At 42.2% G+C, this 20,213-nt stretch overlaps 2 protein-coding genes across 2 annotated transcripts in view; both read right to left on the reverse strand.

The window, feature by feature from the left end:
* LOC112432436 (protein NLRC3) overlaps positions 1 to 20,213 on the reverse strand; it is a 3,307,575-nt gene that overhangs the window by 2,433,586 nt on the left and 853,776 nt on the right. The window lies entirely within an intron of this gene.
* The window catches only part of LOC143415796 (NACHT, LRR and PYD domains-containing protein 3), a 29,118-nt gene continuing 20,411 nt past the window's right edge, over positions 11,507 to 20,213 (reverse strand). Inside the window, exon 3 of the mRNA XM_076881208.1 lies at positions 11,507 to 11,702. Within this exon, the coding sequence (XP_076737323.1) occupies positions 11,507 to 11,702 (196 nt within the window). The remainder of the gene's footprint in view (positions 11,703 to 20,213) is intronic.

A 20,213-nucleotide genomic window follows, 5' to 3' on the forward strand; every position in this document is an offset into this window, starting at 1 on the left:
GCAGCAGCAGAGCAGTCCAGATACACTGATGATCCTCTGTCAGATCCAGAGGGACACACAGGGCTGATGCTGGACTCTACATTGTGTCTGACAGTGGAGCTGTTCTCAGAGCAGTTCACTCTGCAGCACTGACAGTCATCTGCACTTCATTCCTCTGTCAGTCACTGCTGGATGAAGCTCTCCTCTCCACCTCCCAGTAACATGGCCCAGTCAGAGCGTCTCTACACACAAGCTGCTGCTGCTTCAACCTCTCTGGATCATCAGGACACAGCTGCTCCTCTCTCAGCACACACACCGTCCTGTTTACCATCATCAGCTCCACCTGCAGAGAGAAGGAGGAAGAGCAGAGGAGATAAACGAGTGTTTCCAGAGACTCTTCATCAGCTGTCAGTCAGTGATGCAGCACATCCAGTATAAAGAGCAGCAGGGACGTCAGTGCTGGGACTGTACTAGGACTCATTGTTGCTTCACTTTTTCTAATCTTTGGATTTTTATTGAAGTTGCTGAAAATGTTTTTCCCTCCTAGTTTGAGTTTGGACTTTCATTCATTAGAAGAACCTTGGTGTGTCCACTCTGAGCTCTGTAGGAACCCCAACAACAAGCCCAACAATCCAGATGGACGGTTCCAGCTGTTAACTGGAGGAATTCCATCCAAACATCTGCTCTCACTAAATTCTTCCTCACCTACAGACTGTGTTCTTCACTGCTTTAAACTTGGAAATCAATGCAGTCATTGGTCTGCGTGCTGCTTTGTTCAGAGAGCTGATTGGCTGTTGACAGTGTTTGATCAGAGCGTGTCAGCCGTTACTATGGTGACCATAAAGGTGAGAAACAGGAAGTGTTTGTGTCCAATCCTGAAGCCTGTCACCGTTCTCCTCTCACAGCTTCACTGAGAAGCTGCAGCTTTACAGGAAACACTGGATCTTTGTTTCATACTGACTGTGTTTAGTACAATACTGCTGACAGCACCACCCACTCACTCCATCACTCTACTGACCTCAGAGTCTCCAGTCTGTAGTCTGGACTCTGCTGAAGATCAGACAGCTGCTTCACATCTGGATCCTTCAGGTTGTTTAAGTCCAGGTCCAGCTCTCTCAGATGGGAGGGGTTGGACTTCAGTGCTGCTGCCAGATAATCACAGCTGATCTTTGACAAACCACAGTTCATCAATCTGTATAAAGAATGAAAGATGTAAGTTTATTAGACAAAGTGCTTGAAATCATTCAGTGTTTCATCATCTGTTCAGAGCTGAAGAAGGTTCAGAATGTAGAAGTTTAGAAAATGGAAACTCCAAACAGCTGAAGCCAACAGGAAGCAGCTTCAAACAGGAAACTGTGCAGAGTTTCAGACTATATGTCCTGATGCAGCCAGTTGGATTTTGGAGATTTGAATCTCTGTTCTGTGACTAAGTCCTTGAATCATTTCTTCCAGTTGGTCCAACAAGACAGACTAAGTATTGGACATGTGTTGTGGCTCCATCAGGGGAGCTTCTAAATGTGATGTGATGGCCCCTCTGGGTCTGTCAGGTCACAGCACTGAAGAGAGCTCAAACTGGGCACACAGCTGTTCCAGTCTGGACCAAAGACTCTATACTGGGACTGAGGGACTGCTTTGACTGCACCCACTGGGACTTTTGAAAGGCTCATGTTCTCACTTAGATCATCGATTTCTACTGACATTTCTTTCTGGGAAAAATGGGGATTACTTTGGAAACAGGAAGTATTTTCCCCAATAAGCAGCCCTGGATTAGTAAATCACTCCAACATGTTCTCAGGCAGAAGAAGCTGTCTTGTTATGAGGGAGAGAAGAAAAAGATTGAGGCACAGAAACCTGTTGAAAGAGAGATAAAGCAGCTAAAATCAGGTGTAAAAGTAAAGCAGAGGATGAGCTGAATAAAGGACACTCAAGGCTGGCTTGGAAAGGAATGAAGTCCATGGTGGGGATGCAGGACAAGGAGCAAAGATGAATGTGATGCTGAATCAGCAGAAGACTTGGACTCATTTGATTCCAGCTTTGATATCATTGATTTCAATGAAGAGCTTTGTGATTGTAGCAAAGGGCTGGTAACTCTGAGAGTCCCACTGATGAGGTGTTTGTGTGGAAATCTCTTAGTGGGACCAAAGAGAGAAAAAGCCCTGGTCCTGATGCTGTGGGAGGGAAATGATTGAAGTGTGCTGTGAGGAACTGACTGGGAGATTTTCACACATTTTCCAGTCCTCCTTGGAACAACAGGAAGTTCCCAGCATATGGAAACAAAGGTTAAGTGTCCTATGGCACTCAGTGATGATGGTGCTGTGGCCCCACCACCTCCACCTCTTTGTAAAGGAACTAACTGTAATCTGAAGCTTCAAATGGAACTAAGACTTCCTCCACTAGGTGGCAGTGTCTGATGAGAAAGTGTTAGTGGAGCTGGCCTGGAGTCAGAAACAGGAAGATGCAGGATTTGGGCTGAAATGGGCAAAAGTGGTTAGCACTAGTGCCTTAGAGCAAGAAGGTTGTAGGTTGAAGCTTGTTGGTCAGCTGGGCCTTTCTGTGGAGGTTGGATGTTCCCCCACAGTCCAATGAAATGCTGCTTAGGTTCATTGGTGCTTCTACATTGGCTGTAGGTGTGGATGTGAGGGAGTGCTTCTCTGTCGCTCTCTGTTGGCCCTGTGATGGACTGCTCACCTGTGCAGGTGGACCACGCCTCTTGCCCTATGACAGCTAGGGCACAGGCTGCAGCCCTGTGAGCCTAAGCTGAATAAACAGTTAGCAAAAATGATCCATAGATGGCCTGAAATCCCCCAGTTAGCAGTTTGGTAGATAGCTATGACATGCTAATCCCATCCAGCAGCTGTATTCTACCTGTAAGCTGATCCCTGCTGAGCCAAAGCACTTTTTCATATAATTACAACCTTTAATAGAAACCTATTGGTCAGCATCTTATTAGCCTGCTGTTAGCTTCATTCCACAGAAAACTGAGAGAAACTAACAGAGTTGATAAAGAATGAAGAGAAATGTGCTGATTTAAAGCCTTTGAAGTGCTTCAGATGATCTCTGTCCACTTCTGTCCACTCATTCATTCATGTAAGCTTTCTAATGCAGCTTTGATCTTCACAGTCTGCTTGATGAAACTCATTCTAACCCTGAATGTCAGAGTGTTCCTCCTTCTCTTTCCCATCATTCATGCTGGCAGTGGAGGAGATTTGGATGTTGGACTGTGTTTTGGATGATGTGTGTATGTTTGTGTTGGACTGCTGTCTGTAAAGCAAACGCACATTTTGCTTTGGATTTCAGTGTCACACAGACTTTAAGGTGCAATGAAGAGTTTGAGAGTTTCACAGTGAATTTTCCAGTGGAGGATTTTTCTTCTTCTTTGAAGGTTTGAAATGTGAACATTGTTCTGCTGCAGTCAATGGACTAAACCAGAGAAGAAGAAAACAGACTTTACCATGAAGATCCTCAGTGTGGATCAGTATAATATCAGCCTGATGTCTGCAGTTTAGTGTCAGCACAACTTTCACATCATATTCATCTCAGCACAACTAAAACATGCTGACTGACCTCAGAGTTTCAAGTTTACATCCTGGACTCTCCAGGAAACCACACAGATGCTTCACTCCTGGATCCTGCAGCTTGTTGTTGATGCTCAGGTACAGCTCTCTCAGATGGGAGGGGTTGGACTTCAGTGCTGCTGCCAGATAATCACAGCTGATCTCTGACAAACCACAGACCCTCAATCTGTATAAAGAATGAAAGATGTAAGTTTATTAGACAAAGTGCTTGAAATCATTCAGTGTTTCATCATCTGTTCAGAGCTGAAGAAGGTTCAGAATGTAGAAGTTTAGAAAATGGAAACTCCAAACAGCTGAAGCCAACAGGAAGCAGCTTCAAACAAACACAACAAGAGAAAAAACTCTGAATGTTTCACATTAAAGTCGTACATTTCTCATAAAAACAGGACAAAGACTTGAAAAAGTCGTGTTTTTCCTTCCAGGAACCACATGGCTTCACTTTTAAAGGTGAAGTGTGACAGAAATGGACATATTTGAAGTCCAACACCTTTTTCCAGTCACATTATTAAAGCAGACAAACTACAAGCTCATTTTCATTCCAACAAGTCATCTTCTGACCTGGACTAACAACACTGGTCTCTATGTGCAGCTGGCTGTGAGACCAGTGCTCAGGGAGCGTCTACAAAGTGCAACACTGAAAGAACATCACACACTCATTTGCTTCCAGCACTTTCACACAAACATCTACTGTCATTATTGTCACCAAACTCTGTGGATCCTTTATTGCAAATTCAAATGGGATCAAATGGTCAGACAAAAGAGGGTTATGAGGAAATATGATGAAATGTTGTGTATTAGCAGCAAGTTATTGAATCATTTTCCTCAGAAACCAAACAAAATGATTGACAAACATGTTTTTACAAACTCAGTGTTGGACTTGGATCAGCAGGATAAGCTGATGTTTAAAGGCATTTGAGTCTCGCTGTATGAGAGTCCAGTTCTTACTCAATATTTATGGATGATGTTCTTTCAGTGTTGCACTTTGTAGACGCTCCCTGAGCCTCACAGCCAGCTGCACATGGACCAGCTGACATTACCCAGCATTAGAGGCGGCTGTAAAAAATTCATGTTCCCATTTAAATGGTTTTAATTTGAATAAAACGATGTTGATTCATTCAATCCTGAATCGATGTTTAATATAAATGTATTTTGCCAGAATCTCAGGTTAAAGCTCACAAACTATTTCAACAAGCAGCAAACAGCTAAAACAGTAAATGAGAGCAGCTAAACACACAAAGATGGAAACACAGAGCGTGGATCGTTCACTCCACGGCACGTACACGGACACGCCGTCAGGGCTGAAAGTGGACAGCTCACAGATCCTGAAGCTGCAGGTTTCATCTGTCTCCAACCAAAACTGAGTGAAGCAGCAGCAAAAGAAGATCCAAACTCTGCTTCACGTTTGATCAATATGCTCATGAATTCTCTCTGACTTTGGCTGTTCCTGCCTGCACAGCTCTCTCTCTCTCAGTGTACTCCAAGAACAGCTTCAAACATCTGTTTCTGCATCATTCACTGTTTATTAGCCACCAGTCTGCTGTTGTGTTCAGTGCTGTCGGCCTCTGACAGTAAAGCCTCATTTCTGCTGTTCCATGGAAACTTTTTAAAATGATGACAGATTACAAACTCTCAGCTGTGTCCGTAATCAAACCTCTGTAACTTTGCTTCACTTCAGCAGCATCAGCTCATGTTCACATGTTGCTTCATGGTTTGCTTCAGTTTTTGATCGACTGCAGAATATTTTGAAGGTTATCTGCTATAAAAAGCCAGAAGAGGAAAATCTGCTTCATGTGTTTCTGTTTGATCCTCAGTGACTTTGACACAAAGGCCTCTGCTGTGATGATCACACCTCTGATCAAGTCTCACAGTGTCACAACTGATAAATGATCAGAGTTAGAATATTTCTGACTGTCTGCTGTGTGCCGTGACCTTTGACCTGCTAAAGACAGTCAGCTGTGGATTATTCATTGTTGTGTCTGATACTTAGAACTGTGAGGAAGAAGCTACACAGTTAATCAGGGTCCCCTCTCTCTGAATCAGGAAAGGTGGGCAGGCCGCGTGTGGGCCGCGGGCCATACGTTGAGCATCACTGTTTGAAATGTGAACCTTGTTCTGCTGCAGTCAATGGACTAAACCAGAGAAGAAGAAAACAGACTTTACCATGAAGATCCTCAGTGTGGATCAGTATAATATCAGCCTGATGTCTGCAGTTTAGTGTCAGCACAACTTTCACATCATATTCATCTCAGCACAACTAAAACATGCTGACTGACCTCAGAGTTTCAAGTTTACATCCTGGATTCTCCAGGAAACCACACAGATGCTTCACTCCTGGATCCTTCAGGTTGTTTCCATACAGGTCCAGCTCTCTCAGATGGGAGGGGTTGGACTTCAGTGCTGCTGCCAGATAATCACAGCTGATCTCTGACAAATCACAGCTCTTCAATCTGTATAAAGAATGAAAGATGTAAGTTTATTAGACAAAGTGCTTGAAATCATTCAGTGTTTCATCATCTGTTCAGAGCTGAAGAAGGTTCAGAATGTAGAAGTTTAGAAAATGGAAACTCCAAACAGCTGAAGCCAACAGGAAGCAGCTTCAAACAAACACAACAAGAGAAAAAACTCTGAATGTTTCACATTAAAGTCGTACATTTCTCATAAAAACAGGACAAAGACTTGAAAAAGTCGTGTGTTTCCTTCCAGGAACCACATGGCTTCACTTTTAAAGGTGAAGTGTGACAGAAATGGACATATTGAAATCAATGATATCAAAGCTGGAATCAAATGAGTCCAAGTCTTCTGCTGATTCAGCATCACATTCATCTTTGCTCCTTGTTCTGCATCCCCACCATAAATATAAAAAGGCAAAACTCACATTTTCCAAAATCCTCTTTAAGCTTCGACAATAAAGGAAGATAGTTTTATACAAGTCTTTGTGGTTTTCTTGTCACCCAGATGCCCGAGTACTTAAACTTGTTATAGCTGGGTTTAAAAGGGGCTAAAATACACAAAACTCCCAGTTGTCGTACAGATAGACTTTTCCTCGCTCTTCCCAAAATTCACTTTATATCCAGAAATTGTCCCAAATTCCTTAAGTATGCATTAAGGTGACCTTGAGGCTCTTAAAAGCGCCTATAAATAAAACGTATTATTATTATTATTATTGTAAGTCTATCCAAAAGTTTGCGGAGGCTGTTCGATGGGTTGGAAATAAATAAAATCATGTCGTCGGCATAAAGAGAGACTTCATGTTCGATACCCCTCGATGTTTTCCCTCAACACCAACACATTGTCTCAGAGCAACAGCTAGCGGTTCAATGGCAAAAAGGAGACAGAGGGCATCCCTGTCCTGGGGGGCAGATTATTGTTAGTCTGGACGGCTGTTAGAGGGGAGCAATACAATACTTTTATCCAAGATACAAAATTAAAGCCACATTTTTTAAGCGTATAAAAAAAAAAATCGCGTATAAAAAAAAAAAATCCCATCTCACCCGATCCAACGCCTTTTCTGCGTCAAGCCAAATGACAGTTTCCAATGTATCACCTTTAACATGGGTATAAATGATATTTAATAGAGCTCTAATGTTCAAAAAAGAGTGCCTAATAAAGCCCGTCTGGTCTGGTGAAATAATGGAGGACAAATACTTGTGTAAGCGACGGGCCAACACTTGAGCCAGGATCTTGGTGTCTGTGTTGAACAAAGATATTAAACGACATGAACGACAATCTAAATGGTCTTTTTCCTGTTTTACAATTAAACACATCACTGCTTGATGCATTGTTGGAGGCAACGACTGTGAGAGGAAGGATTCTTCAAAAGTTAATTTTAACAGTGAATTCAGTCGGTCAGAAAACTATGAAAAAATCAGATGGATACCCGTCGGGGCAGCAGATTTTCCAGACTGCATGCTCCGTACGGCCGTTTCAATTCCAACATTAGAGACAGGTTCCTCCAGACTAGCGATCGCATCTTCTCCCAAGGAGGGAATATAAAACACCTTATTGAAATCATTGTGGATCTCAAGGATAGTTTGGTTGTCTGTAGACCTTATTCCCTGGTCATTGTAGATCTCAAGGATAGTTGGTTAGCTGTTCTTAGTCGTAGCTGGTGAGCTGATAACTCGCCTGTTTTTTCTCCATGTTCATAAGCGTAGCTGCAACTTTGACTCAGCCTGTTTTGTAGATATGAGATTGTATTCAGTTTGTCATTGTAACCGCTGTGTATATAATACAGGCTCAGGAGAGTGGCTGCACACAGCATGTAGTTTAGTGTCACGGTCGCAGTAGCTGATCGTATGGAGAGTGTGTGGAGGACTCAGGCGCAGACACTGGCGCAGACATGAAACTGAGTTTTGAACGAAAAGCGAGCCTTTATTTCGGCTGAAGACATCAAACAAGGCAGAATCACAGTGAAGAGAACTAAACTGGGGAACTAATACTATAATAAATCATGAAGACACGGAAAGCTATGGCTAAGAATACAAAAGACTGGGCATGAAAATATGGAGGGTGGGAACACAGATGACGTGACACAGAGACTAAATACACATGAGGGATGATCAAGTTCCAAAGATTAAAACTGTCAAAGCTGCAGGGGGGATTGGCTGTTCCAAACCTGAAATATTATTTCTGGGCAGCTCAGATGAGACCCCTGACTGTATGGGTGCGGGATTTGTCTGAAACTCAGTGGCTAAACATTGAGAAGACAATGTGCGAAAGATCATTGGAATCCCTGCTTTTTTCTAACATTTCAATTAAAAATGTGCATATGGGGGAACGGACGAGGGTCACACTAAAGATTTGCCGTAGAATCAAACAATCATTTGGTCTTCCAAAAGAAATTTCAATGTTATCAAGGCTCTCCTCCCTGCAGGGTTTTTCTCCTATTGTGGAAGACTCTGGCTTCAGAGCATGGTCAAATAGCGGGCTTCATCAACTTTGTCATGTTGTGAGGAATGGGCACCTGAGCTCATTTGAACAGTTGAGGTCAGTTTCGGCTTCCTTCTTCTGACTTTTTTAAATTTCTGCAGTAAGAAGCCTTTTGACAAAACATAAAGAATGGAGACAAGTTTTGGAGCCCTCACCCATTGAGGAAATATTTCTAAAAACATTTCAAAGTAATTCCTCCCCAAAATTAATCAGTCATTTTTATAACGCATTTATGAGTTTCAATACAAATGCAACTTTGGATATTAAGGCAAGGTGGGAAGCTGAGACTGGCACTCAAATCTCAGAGGACACCTGGGAAGAGGTGTTCGGTGAAGCCCATCTGGTGACTAATTCTGGGCTGTGGAGAGAATTTAAATGGAAGGTGGTCATGAGATATTTTAGAACCCCAGAGATAATTGCCAAAATGAAGCCTACAAATCCTGACACCTGCTGGCGAAATTGTGGTACTTCTTTAGGAACCCACTCACATATATTCTGGTCATGCCCAAAAATCTGCTCACTTTGGAATGACATATTTAAAGTTCTCAGTACAGTTTTCCAACAACCATTAACAAAAGACCAACAGTTAGTCATTTTAGGAGTCTTACCAAAGGGTTTTGCGGGAAACAATAAAACGTATCTCTTAAGAATCTTACAGCAGCACTAAAGTGTATCACTATTAAATGGCTGAATCTTGACCCACCTTCATATAATATGTGGATTGATAAAGCAAGAGAAATTTACCAGATGGAGGAAATAACATCTGCTCTGCGGATTCAGAGAGAATTGTTTACTGAGCGTTGGCGACCCATACATGCTTTACTGTTTCAATAATTTAGCATAGGTCTCTTTCGTTTTGTCCATTTACGGCTAAGTTTGTCACAAGTTATTTAATATTACATAAAGTTTTTGTTTTGTTTTCTTTTTGTTATGTTGTTGTCTGTTTGTTTGCTTGCTTGGGTTTTGTTTTGCTTCCCAGTTTTGTTTTGTGCTTCCTAATTGCAGTTCTTATTTTAATCTAGATTTCTGCATTGCAGTTCCTGTAACTGTCCTACTTGTGAACATTGACAAGTACAAGTTGCAATGTTGTAAATTATAATAAAAATTGAGTATAGAAAAAAGAACATTAAAGTCGTACATTTCTCATAAAAACAGGACAAAGACTTGAAAAAGTCGTGTTTTTCCTTCCAGGAACCACATGGCTTCACTTTTAAAGGTGAAGTGTGACAGAAATGGACATATTTGAAGTCCAACACCTTTTTCCAGTCACATTATTAAAGCAGACAAACTACAAGCTCATTTTCATTCCAACAAGTCATCTTCTGACCTGGACTAACAACACTGGTCTCTATGTGCAGCTGGCTGTGAGACCAGTGCTCAGGGAGCGTCTACAAAGTGCAACACTGAAAGAACATCACACACTCATTTGCTTCCAGCACTTTCACACAAACATCTACTGTCATTATTGTCACCAAACTCTGTGGATCCTTTATTGCAAATTCAAATGGGATCAAATGGTCAGACAAAAGAGGGTTATGAGGAAATATGATGAAATGTTGTGTATTAGCAGCAACTTATTGAATCTTTTTCCTCAGAAACCAAACAAAATGATTGACAAACATGTTTTTACAAACTCAGTGTTGGACTTGGATCAGCAGGATAAGCTGATGTTTAAAGGCATTTGAGTCTCGCTGTATGAGAGTCCAGTTCTTACTCAATATTTATGGATGATGTTCTTTCAGTGTTGCACTTTGTAGACGCTCCCTGAGCCTCACAGCCAGCTGCACATGGACCAGCTGACATTACCCAGCATTAGAGGCGGCTGTAAAAAATTCATGTTCCCATTTAAATGGTTTTAATTTGAATAAAACGATGTTGATTCATTCAATCCTGAATCGATGTTTAATATAAATGTATTTTGCCAGAATCTCAGGTTAAAGCTCACAAACTATTTCAACAAGCAGCAAACAGATAAAACAGTAAATGAGAGCAGCTAAACACACAAAGATGGAAACACAGAGCGTGGATCGTTCACTCGACGGCACGTACACGGACACGCCGTCGGGGCTGAAAGTGGACAGCTCACAGATCCTGAAGCTGCAGGTTTCATCTGTCTCCAACCAAAACTGAGTGAAGCAGCAGCAAAAGAAGATCCAAACTCTGCTTCACGTTTGATCAATATGCTCATGAATTCTCTCTGACTTTGGCTGTTCCTGCCTGCACAGCTCTCTCTCTCTCAGTGTACTCCAAGAACAGCTTCAAACATCTGTTTCTGCATCATTCACTGTTTATTAGCCACCAGTCTGCTGTTGTGTTCAGTGCTGTCGGCCTCTGACAGTAAAGCCTCATTTCTGCTGTTCCATGGAAACTTTTTGAAATGATGACAGATTACAAACTCTCAGCTGTGTCTGTAATCAAACCTCTGTAACTTTGCTTCACTTCAGCAGCATCAGCTCATGTTCACATGTTGCTTCATGGTTTGCTTCAGTTTTTGATCGACTGCAGAATATTTTGAAGGTTATCTGCTATAAAAAGCCAGAAGAGGAAAATCTGCTTCATGTGTTTCTGTTTGATCCTCAGTGACTTTGACACAAAGGCCTCTGCTGTGATGATCACACCTCTGATCAAGTCTCACAGTGTCACAACTGATAAATGATCAGAGTTAGAATATTTCTGACTGTCTGCTGTGTGCCGTGACCTTTGACCTGCTAAAGACAGTCAGCTGTGGATTATTCATTGTTGTGTCTGATACTTAGAACTGTGAGGAAGAAGCTACACAGTTAATCAGGGTCCCCTCTCTCTGAATCAGGAAAGGTGGGCAGGCCGCGTGTGGGCCGCGGGCCATACGTTGAGTATCACTGTTTGAAATGTGAACATTGTTCTGCTGCAGTCAATGGACTAAACCAGAGAAGAAGAAAACAGACTTTACCATGAAGATCCTCAGTGTGGATCAGTATAATATCAGCCTGATGTCTGCAGTTTAGTGTCAGCACAACTTTCACATCATATTCATCTCAGCACAACTAAAACATGCTGACTGACCTCAGAGTTTCAAGTTTACATCCTGGACTCTCCAGGAAACCACACAGATGCTTCACTCCTGGATCCTGCAGCTTGTAGTTGGAGCTCAGGTCCAGCTGTCTCAGATGGGAGGGGTTGGACTTCAGTGCTGCTGCCAGATAATCACAGCTGATCTCTGACAAACCACAGCCCATCAATCTGTATAAAGAATGAAAGATGTAAGTTTATTAGACAAAGTGCTTGAAATCATTCAGTGTTTCATCATCTGTTCAGAGCTGAAGAAGGTTCAGAATGTAGAAGTTTAGAAAATGGAAACTCCAAACAGCTGAAGCCAACAGGAAGCAGCTTCAAACAAACACAACAAGAGAAAAAACTCTGAATGTTTCACATTAAAGTCGTACATTTCTCATAAAAACAGGACAAAGACTTGAAAAAGTCGTGTTTTTCCTTCCAGGAACCACATGGCTTCACTTTTAAAGGTGAAGTGTGACAGAAATGGACATATTTGAAGTCCAACACCTTTTTCCAGTCACATTATTAAAGCAGACAAACTACAAGCTCATTTTCATTCCAACAAGTCATCTTCTGACCTGGACTAACAACACTGGTCTCTATGTGCAGCTGGCTGTGAGACCAGTGCTCAGGGAGCGTCTACAAAGTGCAACACTGAAAGAACATCACACACTCATTTGCTTCCAGCACTTTCACACAAACATCTACTGTCATTATTGTCACCAAACTCTGTGGATCCTTTATTGCAAATTCAAATGGGATCAAATGGTCAGACAAAAGAGGGTTATGAGGAAATATGATGAAATGTTGTGTATTAGCAGCAAGTTATTGAATCTTTTTCCTCAGAAACCAAACAAAATGATTGACAAACATGTTTTTACAAACTCAGTGTTGGACTTGGATCAGCAGGATAAGCTGATGTTTAAAGACATTTGAGTCTCGCTGTATGAGAGTCCAGTTCTTACTCAATATTAATCAAACCTCTGTAACTTTGCTTCACTTCAGCAGCATCAGCTCATGTTCACATGTTGATTCATGGTTTTCATGGTTGATTCACCTCATTTTTAAAAAAATGACCTCTGACAGGAAAGTCTCATTTCTGCTGCTCAACACTGAAGAAATGTAAACTTTCAAAACGATGACAAATTGGAAAACACAGAGCTGTGTCTCTTTTTTTTGTGTGTGTCCCGTTTGGATCTTTAGCCATCAGAATTGTTGTCTTAACGCCAAGAAAGATGCCAAGCGGATTTATTTTACCAAGTGGATCATCATGGCCTTTCCATATTGGTCCATTTGATTGACCTTTATTATAATTATGAATTTATTTTATTTTCGGTTGCTACAAACGGGACAGACATGACTGGGGGACAGGACAGGGAGAAAGAATGAAAGAAAGAGAGGGAGAGAAAGAAAACCAAAGGGGAGAAGAGACGGTGAGAAAGGGGGGAAGAAAAAAAGAAAAACAAACAAAACACCTGGATCACCTGTATGGAGAAAAAAAAACAGAAGAGAAAGCAAGCAACATAATAAAAACAGCACCATCACAATAAACTAGCTAGTAGTAGATAACAGTAGATACTAAATAATAAACGATATTGTGCAGCACGCAAGATAGACAGCGCACAATGTGCTTAGAGGCAGCAGCCATAAAGGTGTAGTCCGCGTCTGTGAACACCCGTGTGTACACCTGTGTGCACACCTGTGTGGATCAGCATGCTTGTATTCCAAAGGTTTCTCCATGTAACGATCTGCTAGGGAGTGTGGGGAGCCATAGCCCCGTCCCCCAGGGTATGAAGCAGGTATGGAGGAGATCCAGGCCCCAGATATCCAGAGGCCCCAGAGTACAAGGACCCGAGGAGGACCACCAAAAGGGGGGGAATCGCCAATCGGCCACCAGGAGTGAGCCGGTACATACATGAGCGCCCAGCCCCAGACGACAAGGACCACCAACACACCAACGTCTGAGGGCATCAGCCACCGGCAGGGAGTGTGGTGAGGGGAGATAGGCCTCCGTACTTTGGAGGGCCTGAGATGTACCCAGAGAGGTTGAGTCTAAGACCCAACCTGACACATAGACACAGACGAACAGGCGCACGCGGACACCAACGTGCATTCCCACCCCATATGCACAACCAAATACTCGGCACTCACCCAACATGTAGACAGACACAAATAGAAACTGCACAGACCGTCGCACTCCCCAAACATACTCTATATCCCAAGTCCAGGTACCCCCGCCCTCAGAGGGGCAAGCCGCACCTAAACCCAGGAGATGTAACCCTTCTCTCTGGGGCGGAGGCAAGCAGACCACCTCTTTGATTAGAGCTGTGTCTCTAGTCAAAGCAGAGATGGAACGATGCCACTTTTTATGTCCGATATCGATATGAATCCAATATAGTCGATTTTATAATCAAACGTTTTTTTAATATCTTGCTGCATTTTGTATAAGTTCATACTCAAGTTTAAAAAATCTAAACACTAAAGCTGTTCAGTTATACCTGTCTGCAAAAACACACTGCAGCCAAAACATTAGACAATACTGATCTTTGTATTTTGATGCGGACGTCAAAAACTCTTTGGTTGTGAATAAAAGAAGTGCAACATCAGCACAAAATAATGTTTCTATTGAACAACTAACACAAACAGGTTGTAGAATGGAGCCTTTTATACTCACAGCTGAACAGAAACAACATCCAGAGTGGAAAACAGTGCAAACAACTGCAAACAGGCTTCATGACACTCATGTTTGATCAGGATGGATGTCAGTGTGAGCTGTTTCTATCACATTTAACCTCACAATCAATTTGGTCTCATTTCTATACAAAACTTAACACAAGTATGAAAAAAGTGTTTTTGATTGTTTTGTTTTTTGAACCATGAAACTGTTTAACAACACAGTTTGATTCAAAGTCAAACTTGAGTCTGTCCATCGTTCGGTCAGACTGAGCAATGACAGCACACAGACGTAGACAACAGCTCTCTGAAACACCAAACTCAGGTCCTGTTGATGCTGATATACAGTGACACAGTTACATGGGTGATTCATCCTTTTAACTTTATCTTTAAACAGCTGCAGCTTTCACTGACAGCGCATGTGGTACTTTAACCTTTGGACTGTTTTCATCAGTTAATTATGGAGTTACTACAAAGAGTGAAACTATAGGATGATCTGTCTGCTGTCACTGGGTGGTGCTGAGGTCTGAATCTGAGGACGGCTCCTGTAGTCACAACAAGAACACAATCATCACAAACTGAAATATAAATATGATGGAGTAGAGCTTGAATTAGCTCCAGAATTTAAATATCTTGGGGTCATTCTAGACCCAACATTATCCTTCAAGAGTCACATAAATAAAGTGTCCCAGGTACTTAAATTTAATAATCGAAATTTTAATCATATACGTAATAATTTAAATATGAATGTTGCAAAAACTTATTTTTACTCAATGATCATCTCTCATATGGACTATTGTTTGACGTCCTGGTCACTTGCTTGTCCAACAACACTTAAAACTATTGAAAACATTTATAAAAGAAGTTTAAAACTACTTGACAAAAAACCGACTTCCCACCACCACTGTCATGTGTTAAAAAACATAAATTACTGAACTTCAATAACTAGGTGAAACTTAAAAGAGTGAGTTTAATATATAAAGTCTTACACTCCCTTGCTCCACCACCATTAAAGCAGTTCATTAGGCATAAAGAAAGCTCAGACAGGACCACTCGAGCTACAATCCGAGGAGACTTGTTTATACCCCACAGACGGACAGCATTTGGGCAGAACGTCCTCTCTGTCCAGGGAGGCCATCTGTGGAACAGTCTTCCTCAACCCATTAGAGAATGCTCTACACTCAGTTTGTTTAAGGCAAAGGTTAAAAACTGGTTATGGACAAATCAAGTGTGCGATCATGTATGAATTGTACAGTTTTAATGTTTTATTTGGGAACAGAATGGTGTGTGTGTGTAAGTTTGGTGACGGAGTTTTTATTATGAATGAATGATGAATTTTTATGAATTATTATGTCTATTTTTTATGCTTAAGGACAACAGATGGAAATTAGTCCTTGGCTATAATCTGGTATGTTTACATTCATGTAATTTTTTTTTTTTACATTTATGTTCATTAACATGCACTGTCCTAAATAAATTAATAAATAAATAAATAAATAAAGTTTATCTCTCAAATCTGAAATAAAGCTGATCCTTCTGTCCTCCCACACTCGGGAGTGTTCTTCTCTTCTCTTACATTTTTTCAGTCCTACAGTTCTGCTGACAGCTGACATATGAGCTGTTTATTTAAAAAAAGCCTTATGTACGAACAGATGTTCCTATATCATGTTCACCTTTGAGTTGTTGGAGCTTTATAAATGGACATCTGCAAAGATGTGATGATGGAGCAGGTTTCAGTGCTGCTGCATCCTGGTCACAACATACGGAGGTGGTATCAGCACTGGTATCAGCACTGGTATCAGCACTGGTATCAGCACTGGTATTGAAGAAGAAATATTAATGCTTCAAACTATTTGTCTTAAAGGATGGAAGCTGTACAGAGTTCTGCACATGTGTCTTTGTGAACATACCTCATTAACAATATTTCAGACAGTTTTTAACCTGAATATTTGCAACAAACTCAGTATAAAAAATACAGTCAGCGCTAAAAAATTAATCAGTCGAAAAATTAAAATTTTAACTTAAGCTGCCAAGAGGAAGTCGTTGGTTTCAGTAAATATCAGGCTTTGCTATTTGATCGGTTTTTACAGATTAATGAGGAGTTACTGAAGTGCCAGGTTTTTAAAGTAGGTGTTACTGTCTTTACACATGTGGAGACTGAAAACATGGTGCTGTTTAATAAGATATTTAATATTCAGCTCTGCACAGGAGCTGCAGCAGGGTGCAGCCTGTTGCCTTTACAGTATAATACTTGTAATAAAAGTACAGTAACGGTAATTAGTGACTGAGCAGCCCGGGGCGTTTCTCTTGATTTCTTTAGTCAGGGTAAATTCATTCACCTGCACGGGTTAGCTAAACAAACCCTGACGGCCGAGTGCTCATCTTAGCTAGCTAGGTCTCAGGACCGAGCTAAGGACGGTAGTTACGGAGTAGCTTACAAACACGTTTAACTTACCGAAAAAGTGCAGCGGGGCCTTGGGTCCATCTGTCGGGTAGTCCAGTTTACTGAAGAACACCTCAGGGTGTCAGGTTAAAACACTCGGTTGTGTCTTCGTAGCGTAAACGCTGGCCGTCCTCTCAGAGCCTACACTCTATCTGCTATTCCCGAACAGAGATACGCAAGTTTCTCCGTGACTGCAGCTGCCAGTCAAAGCTGCTATGATGACGTTACACCCCATTTTAACATCACCGCTGTCAGAATTAGAATCAAACTTGGACATAAATCAGCTTGATGAGAACTATTGATAAGAAAAGAAAGAATCTTTGGAAAAATATCTGAGGAGAATAAATTTATTTTAGTCTGTCCCCAGTCCCATCCGCTAACATGGAGGAGGCGGGGTTTATGACCTATACTGCAGCCAGACACCAGGGGGCGATAGAGACGTTTTGGCTTCATTTTTGGGGAGTTGTCACGTCGTTTATGTTTTCTACAGTCATTGGTCAGACTCCATTAACTTTTACTATGGTCATGTCCAAACTCATAGGCTGCATCCTCCTGAGGACCCGGCCTTCGTGGTCTATGTGGGCCGGGTCCTCAGAAGGTCGGGTAGGCCAGAAGTAAACGGCTATGAAATGGGACGGTCTAGCCTTCAGATTAGCATCACCGCTGTCTCGATGGAGTTTAATAAACTCAGCTGTCTGCTCCTTGCTATCTAAAATATAACAGGACACTGGAGTAAACTCTCGACCATCTCGACCATAATGGCGCCGGTGAGGTCGGCTGCCGTGCTGGATGCTCTGCCCCAACTTCTCCACTTTTTGCAGTTTTTCGTCACTTTTTGCTATATCTGCGATAATCTTGCATGGGCATCATGCAAAACACACAAATCTGCTACAGTAGAGACACTTTGGTTTCTATTGGTCTACAATACACGACCATTTCACCATGTTTAACTCCGGACCCAACCTGGCCAAAGGAGATCCTGAGAGAGAACAAAGGACGCAACCCTAAGCGACGGCCTCGAGGTAAAAGAGCCGGCATCAGGAACAGGCTACGGGCTCGCGCACACCGCGCACCCATGCCCAGTATCCTGTTAGCCAATGTTCAATCCATCGAGAACAAGCTTGATGACCTCAGAGCCAGAATCAAGTTCCAGAGAGACATTCGGGACTGCAACCTCCTCTGCTTCACCGAGACTTGGCTGAACCCAGCGATACCAGACCACGTCGTGCAGCCGACGGGGTTCTTTTCGGTTTACCGCATGGACAGGACAAGGGAGTTGGGGAAGAAAAGAGGTGGTGGAGTGTGTTTGATGGTGAACAACAGATGGTGCGACAGCACAAACATCTCCCCACTCACACGCTCTTGCTCGCCCAATCTGGAGCTTTTGATCGTTAAATGTCGCCCTTTCTATCTCTCTCGGGAATTCACTGCGGTCATTGCCTGTGTGACGCCCACAAGTGTATGGTCACAATTGTAATTTTGTTGTGAATTGTTTTTGATGTAAAAGACCTGATTTTATGGTGGTATTGCACTTTTCATTTAGCGTTATGGACAATGTAATTGCGTGGCATTGCCACAAGGGGGAGATAGTGGTGAGTGCGATAGGCCGTTGCAACGCGTCTCTGCCTCAGACGAGGAAGAGCCTGCAGACCGAACGCAACTGATGTCTCCTGTCTCTGCTTTTCTGTTAAAAAAACAGGTCAGTAGTTCAAGTTTGCTCACCACAATGTACATATAAAGGCAAGGAACCTTTTTCTGTCTTAGTTTAAAGACCGCAAATGTTGTGAGAGAGTGTGTTTTCACTGATTGAGAGAAAGCTAACTATACCGCCATTTGTAATGGCAGCCGCCATTTCACTCGTAGTCTAAATAGGCAGCTGGTCTTATTACCTGTTTTATTTTGTGACAAATGGAGCTCTTAGACACTTCTTTTATCCTGACATTATTGGAAGTTACAGTTGATTAGGACCTACCCAGTTCTTATGTGTCAAATGTAAATAGTCTGATGTATACTGTTTGTGGATGATTGTGAACTGTTTGTGAGCAATGGAAGAATATTTTTGTTTATTGGTTACAAATGTAATATATTGTTTGAATCTGTTAAAGTATAAGAAAAGTATAAAGGTGACATAAGCGGGTTAATTGCAGTGTTAGTGGTGCTGCACAGAAATGTTTTGATGCTGAAATGCAGTAAAATTGGTTACAGATTTATTGTAAATAAGGATGTTCATATACAATGATTATTTTGTAAGTTTATTCTTGTGAGAGTGCAAGGTAACCAAAAGGGTTTGAGCAATGGACCTAATTGAATGTTTGTGTTGTTAAAAGCGAAATGTGTGTGTCTAAATGAAAAGAAAAGGACGTTGTTAAACTCTGTTAATAAATCAGACGAGGAAGAGCCTGCAGACCGAACGCAACTGATGTCTCCTGTCTCTGCTTTTCTGTTAAAAAAACAGTTTAAAAACAGACCCCATCGAAGGCCTGTAACATAATTTTGGTGGCCCGTACGGGGATCAGCATGCTACGTGGGTGACTGCTGATCCTTTAATCAACGAACCAGAGACAGCCATCACAGGGCAGGCATGTTGGAACAGCAGACGTGCAACTGAGGCAGCAGCGGGACCTGTGTCGAGGAGGGGAACCCCTGCTGGAGAGGTGACGGGCTGCGTGTTTGAGCTGACTGCACTGTGAGGAGTGCTAGCCAAAAGACACAGAATGGAGGACAGTGAAAGAAAAGAACTGGCTTGGCAGATCAGAAAGAGTCTTTATGCACTGACAGCAGAGGAACTCTTCCAGATTGCTACAAACATCACACCAGTACCTGATGTGGACCCCGCAAGTGTAAGACGTGGTGATGAGGAAAGTTGTTTTGATTATGTTTGTGCTTATCTACGCTGTAAGACATTGCTTGACTTAGAGGATCAGGGGTTTTCACACCTACTGCTGTTGAAAGATGCTATTATTCATCTCATTGATAGTCATGCCGCTGAAGTATCTCACCCTGTAGTCTCAGAGGAAAATGTTGTTACTCTCACAACACTTAAGCACCCGGAACAGAGTGATGTACTTACCTCAGCTATATTGCCTCTTGAGTCTGTTAATCCACAAATAACAGAGTATGAAATGCTAAAGGCTAACTACGAGGCACTTGGTAAAAAGTTAGCAGATTTACAAGTGACATCTGCAACACAAGACACACCCACCCCCACTATTACACAGTCACTCCAGCCTCGAGCTGAGAGCGTGACAAACAGCCGCTCCACCACAGACATGCGACAATCTAAGCCTGATCACATGGTTTCCCTAAGAGACCTGCCATTTTTGCAACGCAGAGAGTTTAAAGTACATGGTGGTCAGGTTGGGGACATTGCATCTGACATTAGCTACCATGGACTGTGTAAGCAGATTGAGGAGGGGCTCAAGGTGAAGCACACAGAGGGAGAGATCATTCAAGGTGTGCTCCGTATTATCAAGCCTGGACAGTTTAAGGACATGTTGATCAGTAAAGATGACTTGACCCTCATTGAACTCAAAAGCTTACTACGTTCACACCTGAGTGAGAAGAGTGGGAGTGAGTTATTT

This window comes from Maylandia zebra, unplaced genomic scaffold, assembly GCF_041146795.1.
Source record: "Maylandia zebra isolate NMK-2024a unplaced genomic scaffold, Mzebra_GT3a scaffold03, whole genome shotgun sequence".
Taxonomy (NCBI): Eukaryota; Metazoa; Chordata; class Actinopteri; order Cichliformes; family Cichlidae; genus Maylandia; species Maylandia zebra.